The sequence below is a fragment of the Bubalus bubalis genome, chromosome 18, assembly GCF_019923935.1.
Source record: "Bubalus bubalis isolate 160015118507 breed Murrah chromosome 18, NDDB_SH_1, whole genome shotgun sequence".
Classification (NCBI taxonomy): domain Eukaryota; kingdom Metazoa; phylum Chordata; class Mammalia; order Artiodactyla; family Bovidae; genus Bubalus; species Bubalus bubalis.
This window is the reverse complement of record NC_059174.1, coordinates 24,849,235-24,862,362: the sequence shown is the minus strand read 5'-3', so window position 1 is coordinate 24,862,362 and position 13,128 is coordinate 24,849,235. Positions and strand designations below refer to the sequence as shown.

Here is a 13,128-nt window from a genome sequence, read left to right as displayed (position 1 = left end):
TTTCCTCTTCCAACTTTGTTCTAGATATGTCTATTGTGAAGACTGTGGTCATACTTAAGATACCTGATTCTAAGTTTTTAAGATTTCAGCCCTCTTTCATGAGCACTTACTGTGTGCCAAACCACCAATAAGGGCCAGAGTGTTCAAAGAAGAATAAGCCCAGATCCTGAGGAGTTCTGGGCTACAGAGTTGATACAGGGAGACCTGGTAGCTAAAGCTATGTGAAGAATAGAGCAAGGCAGTGTATGGGGTGGGCTGAATTACAGGAAGCTGGTCTGGAACACTGGGATAGAGGTACTGCTTGTATATAATCAGCACACATGCCTGGGCCAGGCCAGGGTCGGCACACTGCCCAGCTCCTCTTTCTCCTTCTAACCTTAGTTGCGAGGCCTTTTTAGGGGACTGTTTTACTTGCTACTCTTGCTGATGTTTAAACACTCTATTGTACAGGATCCAGGCTGTTCTCATTTTCTAAAAATGAAGAGTGGTTAGATGGTAGGGTGGTGCTGCCCTCTCAATGCTGAGGAGGGTAAAGAGTAAGTACATGAGAAGGCTCTAAAACTAAAAGGGATTTCCTAAGAGACCTGTGATTAGCATTAAGTCTTTTACATTTTGGAATGAAAAATGTGTTAAAAATAAAGTACTGAGTAAACAAAGTAAAACAAAACAAAAACATGGGTCTTCCATATCAAGAAGGTTCTTCTATTTCAGGTACTTTCTGGAAGACAGACTTGGCAAACTCTGAAACCTCCTTCAGCCCACTTTGGATATTATGAACCTTGATGAACAGCTAGGGAACTGGTAACACTGTAAAAGCAATTCAAGAACAGGTAGAACTTTGCCTAATGTAATGTACACAAGAAGAAATAACCAAACAAACCCTCTGACCTGTGTCCACATGGCTTCAGTTGCGTGTCTGCTACCTCATCGCAACACAGGGAGCAGCAGTTTTCCCGGATACTGACTTGCTTCAACAGAGCAAGACGCCTGTGCCTGAGTAGAAAACACAGTTGGAAGTTCATTTTATCAACAAATAAATGGGGTCAGTGAGCAGCGATGCATATGAAATGCCTTAAAAATGCTCTGTACATGGGAGTCTACCATGTATTCCCTAAGCTCTATTCAGTAAAGTTTTCACACGAGACATCTCATTTCAATCTTACAATGATTTTCTAAAACAGAGAATGAAGGAGGCTGGTCATTCTCATCTTACCTGGGGGCTCAGCTGGTAAAGTATAACACATACACAGAAGTAAACTGCTTTCCTGAGTTCTGTGGTGGGAGCTCTAGCAAATTAATCAAACCAAAGGTGGAGGGCATAGGAGCCTCCAGTTACAGTGAGTTGGTCATGACCTGGACCTGTGACTGGCATCTAAAGTGGGAGGAAAGGGCAATCCTGCAGGACTGAACCCTTCTCCAGGGGGGGTCTGAAGCTATTTCCAGGTAGATGGTATCAGAATCAAGTTCACTTTTCAGTAGTATTGGAAAACACATGTCAGACCATTCTGGTAGCAGGAAGAGTTGTGAGAGCAGAACTTTCTAGTGCAAAGACCTTGGGGCTACAGTAGCAGACCTGGTCTGTTTCAGGAGCAGCAAGGAGGCCAGGATGGCTGAAGTAGCAGGAGCACAGGGGAGAGTGCAAGAGGTCTAAGAAGTAGTGGAGGAGAAGAGGGGACAAATCCTACAGAGTCTGCTGAGGTTCAAGCTTTTACCTTAAGTGAAAGAGGAAGCCACTAGAGTCTGATGAGCAGAGAAGTGCATGATCTGATTTATGTTGTAACAATCATTCTGGAGGCTGTGCTGAACAGACTGAAGGGGTTAAGGTGGGAACAGGGAGACTAGTTTGAGGGCAGGAACAACCCAGGTAGGAAATTGGAGGCTTTAACCATGGTGGGAGCAGGCAGAGGGACCAGAAGTTGTTGGCTGGGATATATTCTGAAAGTACAGCCCATAGGATTTGCTGAACAATCCGTCATAGAAATGGCAGAAACTCATACTCTGCCTTGTCAAGGATCCTCTAGGATTACAGCCAGGGAAACAGAATCGACAATGGAGCTATTAACAGAGAAGACTGTAAGAGAAGCACATGGCTGTGAGTGGATGACTTTTGTAGCTGAGAGGTGGGTATATATATTTATATGGTGCTTTACTGTGCTATTCTTTTTTTCTTTCATGTGCATTTGAAGTTTTCCATAATAAAAAGTTTAAGAAAAAGAAGAAAAAAAAGAATGAATGGAAGAAGAGGTAGAGACAGAGAGGATTTACAATATGGAACAATTTACAAAATGCCAAGTAGAAACAGGGCCCTGATCTCCTACCCTGAAGTCAGAAAAGAATACTATTCCTATGAGTAAAACAGGAAACTTTGGCATTAAAGAGGCCATTCAGTTAGCCTCCGACAACTTCTGTCTTGGTGTCACTGTCACAGAAAACAAAATTCCAATGCAGCACAGGACTGCCAAGCTGGTAACTCTGTTCTTATCCAAGGCAGACTGCACTTTGGGCGCCAAGATCTTAGGGTACTGAGACAGTACACAGAAACCGCCCATAAAAGATGACTTTCTGACAGTTGGTGCCTATTGCCATCTGACTTTTGGCAAGTTTAATTCTGCAGGGGTGGTTAACTAAATGCTGAAGCAGTTTTAACTAAGGTCAGCTTCCAGGGGAACTCTTAGATGGATCAGTTGGAACTTTCAGGGTGTAGGTGAGAAGACAGACCTGTTTATGGGCCACATCCAAGAAAGGCTACATAACAAAGTGATGGGGGGGTATGGCAGATGAGACAGGTGTTACTTCACACTTTCACCAGGAGGAATTTAAAGTTCTTAGCGTCCCTGTCAGGCGCTAACACAAGATGAAGAGGGGTTCTCAGAATGAACCTCAGATCTCTGAGCTGGGAAATAAATGGCCCTTCAGTTCTTGGGATATTACAGAGGCTCTGTTGCAACAGGCAGGGCTGTCATCACTCTGTGACATTTTCTGGTTCATCTGGAAACTGCTGAGCCACTCTCAAGCTTTGGGACACTGAGTCCAAGGTAAAGTACAGCCCAGAAGGGCTTGTTACAGACCTGCTTTTTAAGCCAGAACAGGAGCTAGGATTACAATGTTACGTTATATACACCCTTAAGGGTGCAACAGGCCAACACTGCTGATTCCTTACCTTGGCAAAATGATTTTCTCTTCAGCTGTGAGGAAGGCGTAGTCATTAAAAGTGCTGAATTTCATAGACGGTGGATATTTGAATGGTTTTGCTCCAAAATTGAACTCACATTGCTGATATGACATGAAACTAGCTGCTGCAAAAAATCCAGATCTACAAATAAAAATGAGTAGAGATCAAGAGAATTCATAAAAACAAAGTGAAGGTCATACACAAAGTGGTCTTCAGAAATAAGCTGGAGTAAGAAATAAGTCAGAATAAGTTATACCCTGGCAGAAAAAAGAGTGGCATTCTGTTTACTAAACTAGACGGGACTATAAATCAGAGAATATCCTGTTCTTATCTTCCTAAATCAAACTCTGGGAGAGTTCTAGGTATGATCAAATGAGTCCCCAATTACTTGAAGTACAGTGATTTCTCACACAACTGACTATATAAATGGACAGTCTTTTTTTCCTAGAGAAAAGGACATTCCATGCATCTACTTGAATTTTTGATTGAGAGAAGGTACTTACACAGTAGATGAAAAGACTTGCTTCTCAGGAGGCAGCTGGTTGCCATTTAAAAAGAAGATCATTTGCTTTTCATTCAAGTCTAACAGAAATCCTACCGTGTCTCCTAAAGGATGAAGTGGAACACTGTTAGGATGGGAAGATTCTGCTGTCTCAAGGGTTTTGATATCATTGTATTAAGTCTGTTTTTGTAGCCCTATACTCAACATACTCATCTTGCTTCTTCTGCAACTGATCTGACCCCTTTACATCAATATTTGGAAAGGAAAATGCTGCCAATTAATCTATGAAAAGTCATCAATTGTAAGATGCATCCCAGTTTCAAAGATGTGAAATGTGGGGGCAATGTGCATTCTTGGAGCAGTAAAACATGGTAAGATCAAAATCATGAACTTTGCTTCTCTGCTGAGATTTAAAATTCCGAGAGGGAATTCCCTGGTGGTCCAGTGGTTAGGACTCTGTACTTCCAATGCCAAAGGCAAGGGTTCAGTCACTAGTTAGACAACTAAGGTCCCTCCTACAAGACTGCATGGCCAAAAAAGAAAAAAAATTTTTCCAGAGGTTCCATCTGCTACCGTATGACTCTATGTCTTCAGTACAAGGTGGGGTGCACCAGGAGGCCCCCTGAGAATACCACCCTTGATGCTGTGGTGTGAGGCAGAACAGCCCTGTTTCATTGTATTTAGTTGGGGGTAAAAAGACTCACTCATCTTAAATCCTTTGGTCTAAGTGTTGGACAGATCAACTGTGTGGTTCTAACTATGCTGGTTTGAATCTTTCATTAATACATGTTTTCATGGGTATAAAGCCTTGGATACAGCAAAACAGTTGGAATACAAATTGAATGGGGCAAAAAAGATGAGGCTGTTGATAAGATGTATTCTTGCTAAAATCCTCATGCTTTGACTGAGAGTCCTGGTAGCCTCTACCCTTGCAGTGTCCTGAGCCTGATGTCTGGAGAGCTGAGGCTGGGCAGATGTTTTTGAGGCCAAGAGTGCTCAAGTCAGCCTGAAAAGTTGCATCTAGAGGGGCCCAGAATGTGTCCACTGAATAGTGCCAACGCTCTGAAGAAAATCTCATTTTATTGGCATTACAATTTCAGTGTCCTTAATATCTCCACAGCCGTTCTAAGACATATACCCAGAGAGGAAAGTGGAATTCATATTAATCTGAAGAATCATATGAATCTTAATTCATATTAATTAATCTTAATTAATAATTTCCCCACTAAATTTAGAATTTTATAGTCTGAAATGTTTTGCTGAAGCAAGGGCTCCATCAGAGGTGAGTATCAGGAGAGTACTGTTCACACCCATGGTAGGGGATAAAAATGCTAATATCCCTTCCCACACTTAATCTTTTTCCATCAAAACATTTTTTAAAATTAATTTATTTAATTGGAGGCTAATTATTTTACAATATTGTCGTGGGTTTTGCCATACATTGACATGAATCAGCCATGGGTGTACATGTGTTCCCCATCCTGAACCTCCCTCCCACCTAACATCCCATCCCTCAGGGTCATCCAAAACATTTTAAAGCCTAACATAATGCCTTGTCAGAACCAGATGTCTTAACCTAGTTGATAAATTCATGAAGGAGGAATGCATACCTTCTTTCCAGCATGGGTGTAGGTGCGGCTTACTTCTGGCGTTGTACCAAATCAGCTGCCGGCAGCCGTCGTATGCACAGGAGTATTCATCGTCTCCGATGCCATAGCCTTCCTGGAGGGAGATAGGGCCCAGAGATTAGTGAGGCTCTGCCTGCTGTGTTCTGGGAAAAGTTAAGTGTGTATTTTATAACCATTAAGCTGGTGGCTGGAATTCTAAGCTTTCTAGATGAAGGGAGAGAGCCTATTACAGTTCTTAGAAGGTACCAAAATTTTGACATGGAGTCAGAAGAGAGTATGACCTCACCAACAAATACTTCCCAAGTTTCACATCTGTTAGTTTATTTAATTCTCATGAACCACCTTGAGGCTGAGAGTATTGTATTCCGTTTTAAGAAGAAATAAAGTCTCAGAGAGGTCAACCATCTTGCCCAAAAACACATTACTAGAAAAGTCAAGTTTGGACCTTGGGATTTTCTGATTCCAAGGCTGGTGTGGACAAATACCTTTTTGGCCTGTAGTACACTTCAAAACACCCCCTTGCTCAGAGATGTTAAACTTGGGTACAACAGAGAGGCTATTGTGGGTAATTAGCAAACAGGTATTCTGAGATATCTGAACATTATATAGGTTCTTGGCAACTTCTTTTATTACTTATTGCCTTTTAATTGTTTAATAATTACTTTTATTGTTAAAATAAAAGGGTGGTAAGATCTTAAGAAATTATTTTGAGCAGTTATAAGAAAAAAATAGAACGAATAGAGGAAACATGCAGACCAGACAACTGCTATCTTTAAGGATCAATGGTGAAAGATTCTGGTAGAGAAGGCCACTGAAAATGTTGCCCAGATCCAAGTAAGACTTCAGATCCTGGGGATGGTCTGCTTATTCTGTGCAATAATGCAATCAGAAGATAGACTGGAATGAGGGCTCCAACACACTCCTTGATTACTTGGACCACAACATACTGAATTCGGATGTGTGTTCTCCAAAGTGAGAATCAGTTGTTCCGAATGCAGTGCTCAGACTACTCAAAGGTTAAATGAACCTGTGTAAATTCTCAGAATATTCACCAGTCTATTAACAGAAAGAATGCCTTGCTATCCCGTTCAAAGCCTGAACAAGTAAAAAAAAAAAAGTAATGATAAACAAGATAACTATTCTGTAGGTGACCTGAATAAGACCTACCCTTTAGCTTCTCAGATTAATGATCTATCTCCAAGCCTAACACTTCATCATCTTTTCAACAGCAAAGCCCAATCAGTAAGAGTTAAAATAAGAGGCACCATGAATGGACTTCAAATTTTCAGACACTGGGTGTGTCCTAGGAAAGACTAATTCCACAAAGCCACACCATGTCTGTACAGGCAAAAAGATTCAGAATCACCAGAACAATGTCCACAGGAAGCAAAGTTTTAAGTACAGTAATAATATGAAAATGCTGTATTTGGGGAAAGATATATCAGACTTCATTAATTTCTAACCAACCAGTACTTAAGTCAGGGAAAAATGTTTTATTTTTTAAGGAAAGAAATTAAGTCTATCAAGCAATCTGGAGAGATAAGAAAATAGTATTCTAAGTTTCTTGAGAAGGCAAAGTTTTTGCAACTCTATGGCAGAAATTAGTTTCATCCACGAGATAAAATGATCCAGCTTCACTGGCCATTAAAAAGAAAACCTGCAACGTTCAGTCTCATATATACTACTCTCAGACCTGTGTGTGCTGCCGTATTAGGAGATACACAATTTATAAAGCTTTCTCCCAAGAGAAGTCCATATTTCTTCTAGTCTTGGGACAAATTTTTACTTCCAAATGAGACAACTAGCTAATTCTCTGAGATTATCCCCATTTTCAAATGCAAAGAACACAATTATTGAAGAATAGGAAGGGGAATGAACTCAAGTCCTAGTTTCTTTTTGTCCCAGTCTTGGTTTCAGTTTTCTTGCCTGTGAAATGGAAATTTTAACAGTAAAAACTGTTGTGGGAATCAGATGATAGGCTTTAAAATGAAGTGCTCTGGAAATTAAGATTTTTTAAGTCCTAAAAAAATCATCTTAAGGACATCATTTGGAGCAGACTATCTGTGTAATTGATATTACTTTCTTTAAATCAGTCCCCAAGTTGGGCACTAGACTAACTGGCATTGTTCTCCAGTCCCACTTATTTTTGACTATGTGGTGCCACCAAAAAAGCCTCATTCTTCCAGGTTTTAATTAAGGCCTAGTCAACTAGAAGGCCCTGCAAAGGAAAGGTTCCCAACAAAAGCAATGGCAGTTTAGGGTCCAGTTTTCCATCCTGGACAAAAATCCAGACCTGCCCTTTCCATGGGCCCTCTTCCTCTAATTTGTCTCTTTCCAGTGAGCAGTTTAGTAAAATGTCATAAACAATTCCAGGATGCTGTACAGCCTTGCTAAAAGGGTGCTTTAGAAACTATCCTTATGGCAGGCAAAGTTTAGTTTGACTTTGTTGGATCACTTCTAAAACCCATCCTAAGACCTTACACATGGTATGGGAGGCTATATTATTTATTTATTTTTAATTGGCGGGTAAGAGGCTATTCTAGTCAAGGCTATGGTTTTTCCAGTGGTCATGTATGGATGTGAGAGTTGGACTATAAAGAAAGCTGAGCACAGAAGAATTGATGCTTTTGAACTGTGGTGTTGGAGAAGACTCTTGAGAGTCCCTTGGACTGCAAGGAGATCCAACCAGTCCATCCTAAAGGAGATCAGTCCTGGGTGTTCATTGGAAGGACTAATGTTGAAGCTGAAACTCCAATACTTTGGCCATCTGATGAGAAGAGCTGACTCATTGGAAAAGACCCTGATGCTGGGAAAGATTGGGGCCAGAAGGAGAAGGGGACGACAGAGGATGAGATGGTTGGACGGCCATCAGCGACTCAATGCACATGGGTTTGGGTGGACTCCGGGAGTTGGTGATGGACAGGGAGGCCTGGTGTGCTGCGATTCATGGGGTCGCAAAGAGTCAGACACGACTGAGCAACTGAACTGAACTGAACTGAAGAGGCTATTATTTATTTTTATTTATTTATTATTTTATTTTTGGCTTGCTGGGTCTTTGTTGCTGAGCGAGGGCTTTCTGTAGTTGCAATGAGCAGGTTTCTCATTGCGGTGGCTTCTCTTGTTGCAGAGCATGGGTTCTAGGGCATGTGGGCTTCAGCAGTTGTAGCATGTGGGTTCAGTTGCAGTTCCTGGGCTCTAAGAGCACACTCAGTAGTTGTGGCACTTGGGCTTAGCTGCCCCATGGCATGTAGAATCCTCTGGGACCAGGAATCAAATCCACGTCCCCTGTACCGGCAGGTGCATTCTTAACCACTGGATCACCAGGGTAGTCCAGATAAGAGGTCATTATTTAGATTAATGACAAAAATAAGTCTAAGGGTATTTTCCCAGCTCAAAGGGTAAAAATCATATGGCCACAAAATGTTCCTGATCGAAACTGGATTAATTCCAAAGAGCTTATACTATGACTATGAGAAGGAAGCTGATTGGGTTAGACATTGCTGCTGCTGCTGGTGCTAAGTCGCTTCAGTCGTGTCCGACTCTGTGCTACCCCACAGACGGCAGCCCACCAGGCTCCTCCGTCCCTGGGATTCTCCAGGCAAGAACACTGGAGTGGGTTGCCATTTCCTTCTCCAATGCATGAAAGGGAAAAGGGAAAATGACACGACTCTTAGCGACCCCATGGACTGCAGCCTACTAGACTCCTCCGTCCATGGGATTTTCCAGGCAAGAGGGTTAGACATTAGAAGGGTATAAAGCGGCAGGAAATGAACATCTGAAGGAAAGGAAAGAATCCTAACCTCTCGCACTCAAGTAGAAGTGGCCCAACTCTGCTTCCTCTAGTGGATTTAATCGCCCCTTATATCTGATAGCTTTCTGTAACAAAAGATAAATACTAAATATCGAAAACAAATATGCCTACAAATTACAAGATAAAGGTAAAGTGAGAGGAGTCAAGCCAACATTTAGGATTATATGAAAGGAACAGAATTCCTACAAAGTTCCTAAAGCTTAAATGCAAGGTAAAAACCATCACTGATAACAATATAAAAACTGAGCCAAAGATGTGGCTGGGGCCGGAGCAGAGCCTAAAAAAGAAAAAGAACACATGTAACCTCTGGGTGGAAAATTAACATGAACTTAAAACTTGAGGGGAAAAAAAAATAGCTGAGGTTCACTTGTGTTTTCCTATTTCTGAATCAGTTTGTAAACCTGATGTTGCAGATTTGGCACCATGTGGTTCAGCCCAAGGAATGATTACTGGGCAAACCTACTTGAGAAATGAGTATGCACCACCCACTTGCCAAAATCACCCGCTGCTGCCCGCATCTGTCCAGGTCTCCACAGTACTCACGTGGTTGAGGAACTTGCTGTCCCGTGTGGCCCAGCCGATCTGCATGACGCCAGAAGTGACCACGGTAACTTCATAGTACCATACCCCAGCGTCCACACAAAAGGTGCAACGCACACTTTCGAAAGAAGAAGCATCGCAGCGAGCCTGGCAAAATCAAAGGGCATGGCAGCCCACCATCAATGCCTGAAGACCACCAGAGATAACAGACTGCTCAGAAGGTGGAATCTATCCTTTCTCATTACAGCTCCTGCTGGACTACTGTCTCCTTCTCTGTGCATCCTCAGTGACAAAATATACAAAACTGAAGGAAGGATGGTATTTTACAGTTTAGTTTTCATGGAGTTCCAGATTGAAAGGACTGGAAGACCTCAAAGTAAGAATTAGTGAAGGCTACTGGCTTCATTTTTAATTACTTACAGAGTTTTGCTCTCATAGTAGAATCTTTTACAAATGCATAAACACTGCCTTAATCCGTACTTGTTAGGGAGGGAGATGAGGGAGAGGATATTGAAGGGTATAAGATGGAGTACCTAAAAATAAGCTAAAGCAGAAAACTACATAAAGCATTTGGTAAGATGTAAGATCAAAGGGCTGTCTGCAGCCATTCTTCAAACAGCTCTTTAATCTTGACATGTCTAGTGCCTAAAGCAGCTGTATATAAGCGGCTCTTTCATTAACCTTCACTCCCCCTCCCCCCATCAGCAACATTTCCAACATGCAGGGAGAAGGTAAAGTGCTAGATTGAATATAACTGGTTATACAGGGATTAAAAAAGAAAGGGCCTCTTTCAGAAATACTAGTCTTTGTACCTTTAACTGCATAAAATAGAAGAGATTAAAGTCAGACATTTAAACAAGTCAATAAACATTATAGCACTTACTATATGTATAGGATCATGTGAGATAGGAAAGAGTATATAATATCTCAGATATTCTCTCTTCTACCACTTCTACCTCTAACCACTCTCTGAGTATGTAGTAAACTTCCATCTATTTTGCAAGGATTGCTTTTGTTCAGAATCAGGGCATGAAAATGAAAACAAGATTTTCTCCCTAGAATGGTCCATCTATGGAAACTTTACCTCCAAGCCATGAGGCGAGATCTTCAGGTACTCGCTGACATCGTTGCTATTCAGCATGGCCTTAATGCTATTCAAGTCCACTTTCTCATAGGTCAGCTGCCTACCCTCTTTTAAAACTGCAAAAGAAGAAGTGGGCACGTTTCTAAGGCAGGCTATTGTGGAAAAACTGTTGTCATCGCTGGCTGCCACTCTTGTTAATAAGTGGAGGTGCTCAAATATGGCAGAATCAGTAGACATAACCTTAGCTTTGGGGCTGCATAGCTGTATGAAGATTAATTAGGCAAATTAGTAAAGGCAGCACAGGTAGGTTTATATTTCTGTTCCTTATTGTCATTTTTTTGCATGCAGCAAAATCCAAATGGTACTTTTTCAGAATTACTCTTTAACTGGCACTACACAGGCTGTGCACTGAGCAATTCCCCACCATGTTGTGGTAGGAGCAGGGGGACTGTGCTAACTATGGGGCAGGGGAAGTGAGGACAGAGCAGCAGTCTAGTTTTAGTTCTTGCAGCCCTTGGAGGAGAAAAAGAATAGTTGGGAGCAACTCTTAAGGTATAGATATGATTTGAGTTTTGAAGAGCAATGCTGGGATAGGGAAAAGAGTAAGAGAGGGAATTCCAAGTTGAGAGGAACAGGCCCAGAGATAGGAGTGACTGGGAACTGCTTGTAAGACAGTGAAAAGAGTCCGTGTTGGGAAGAGTTGGATTACACAATAGTAACTGATTGGTGGCCTGGATGTAGCAGGAAACAGGAGACCAATAACAATGTCTGAATAGGAGAGCACTGCAATTAGAAGCATTCCTTCCATCTAATTGTCTTAAGAGTCCCCAGGATTCATTACCGCTAGAATATAGCCAACCTACCAGTAGAGGACTTTATATGGAAAAACTCACACTGTCACAAATGAAGACCAGTGATCCTATTTAAGAAGTGGATTTGGAAATGAAAACAAGCATTTTAATACAGGACAACTCCTACTTACAGAGATTGTCTAAACTCCACTGGGCACAGAAACCAACTTGACGTTTCAGATAATCAGGATCATCAGTCCAGGACTCCAATGTGACAAGCCGGTCACTAATACTGGATTCAGAAATAGTCAATTTATTTTCACCTGTTTGGGAAGACATAAACCTTAAATTAACCATGGAAGAGTAGGAGGATTTGCTGGGCAGATTGATGGAGGGAAGGAATACAGAGAGACGATTAGAGAATTTGGAAACTATACTAACGACAAAGCCCAAGAGCTCTATTTTCTAGAAGGTAGCAATATCATCACTAAATTTTCTAGCTATAAAAAGTGGCTAATCCCGGCCACCAATTTTGATTCTTTAGGTGAGAAAACAAACTGTTGCCTTTGTCACCATACTATAGACCTTGAGATGTTTATCTAGGCAAATCAGAATGTATGCATGTTATTTATTTAGCTGCACGACTTGCAGAAGCTTAGTTCCCCAACCAGAGATTGAACCTAGGGCCACGGCAGCGAAAGCCTAGAATCCTAACCACTAGGCAACCAAGGAACTCCCCAGAATGTGGGCATATCTGATGGGGTTCAAAGGCGTCAGCTCATCCTGTAACTAAGAAAAATTAACATTTTTAACAGGCAATATAGATCATTAGTCCAAGAAGTCACTATACCTACTTGTCTGTGCAAACTTTTCCAGTGCGATAAGTGCAAAAAGCATGACTGTGGGGTGGGACTGTAATTTCTGAAAGACAACAAAAGATAAATATATTCATACATACATATATATATATCATTGCCCTTCTGGGGTGACAATTTCCTCTTCTGACCCATTGTGTGCTAGACTTTTGTTTTGGAGCAGTCATAAAAGTTTTACTCATTCAAATCCTTGATTATCCACTTGCTACTATTGTTAGTAACTGACCATGATAGTCTCCTAAAATCTTATTTTCTTGTTCATTTACAGATATGGAAACATCAAAAGTATCTTGTTAAATGAACTATTTTACTTAGTAACATTTATATTTGTTAAATGAAAACTTTGTTAAATGAAATCATGCTGATTCTTACATTCATTTAAGCAAGCCAAACAGAAGCTTAGAAGTGTAGCTAAAAATGGCTTTTTTATTCAGAACCCTAAAAGGAATCATTCATCACTACCAGGTTCCAAAATTATAAATAATGGAATTAACAACTCATGGCTTCATTTTCAATCTGTTCTCGGAACCATTCATCACTACCAGGTTCCAAAATTATAAATAATGAAATTAACAACTCATGGCTTCATTTTCAATCTGTTCTCTGAAAGGAAGTCTACAAATGCTGATTGTAGGTGGGCGAGAGCAACAAGTGAGCTCTTTCAGTTACAAGCTCTTTCAGCAACAAGTGAGCTCTTTCAGTTACACTTAAGTTCACATTACATG

The 13,128-nt window shown here is 41.1% G+C and overlaps 1 protein-coding gene across 4 annotated transcripts in view; it reads right to left on the bottom strand.

Annotated features, from left to right (window-relative positions):
* RSPRY1 (ring finger and SPRY domain containing 1) overlaps positions 1 to 13,128 on the bottom strand; it is a 37,273-nt gene that overhangs the window by 2,878 nt on the left and 21,267 nt on the right. For all 4 annotated transcript variants that reach the window (XM_006059063.4, XM_006059064.4, XM_025268708.3 and 1 more), the window contains exons 7-14: positions 12,383 to 12,449; positions 11,720 to 11,851; positions 10,738 to 10,853; positions 9,657 to 9,800; positions 5,285 to 5,396; positions 3,676 to 3,778; positions 3,161 to 3,313; positions 889 to 993 (exon numbers count right to left, since the gene is read on the bottom strand). In XM_006059063.4, coding sequence (XP_006059125.3) covers positions 889 to 993; positions 3,161 to 3,313; positions 3,676 to 3,778; positions 5,285 to 5,396; positions 9,657 to 9,800; positions 10,738 to 10,853; positions 11,720 to 11,851; positions 12,383 to 12,449 — 932 coding nt within the window. The remainder of the gene's footprint in view (positions 1 to 888; positions 994 to 3,160; positions 3,314 to 3,675; positions 3,779 to 5,284; positions 5,397 to 9,656; positions 9,801 to 10,737; positions 10,854 to 11,719; positions 11,852 to 12,382; positions 12,450 to 13,128) is intronic.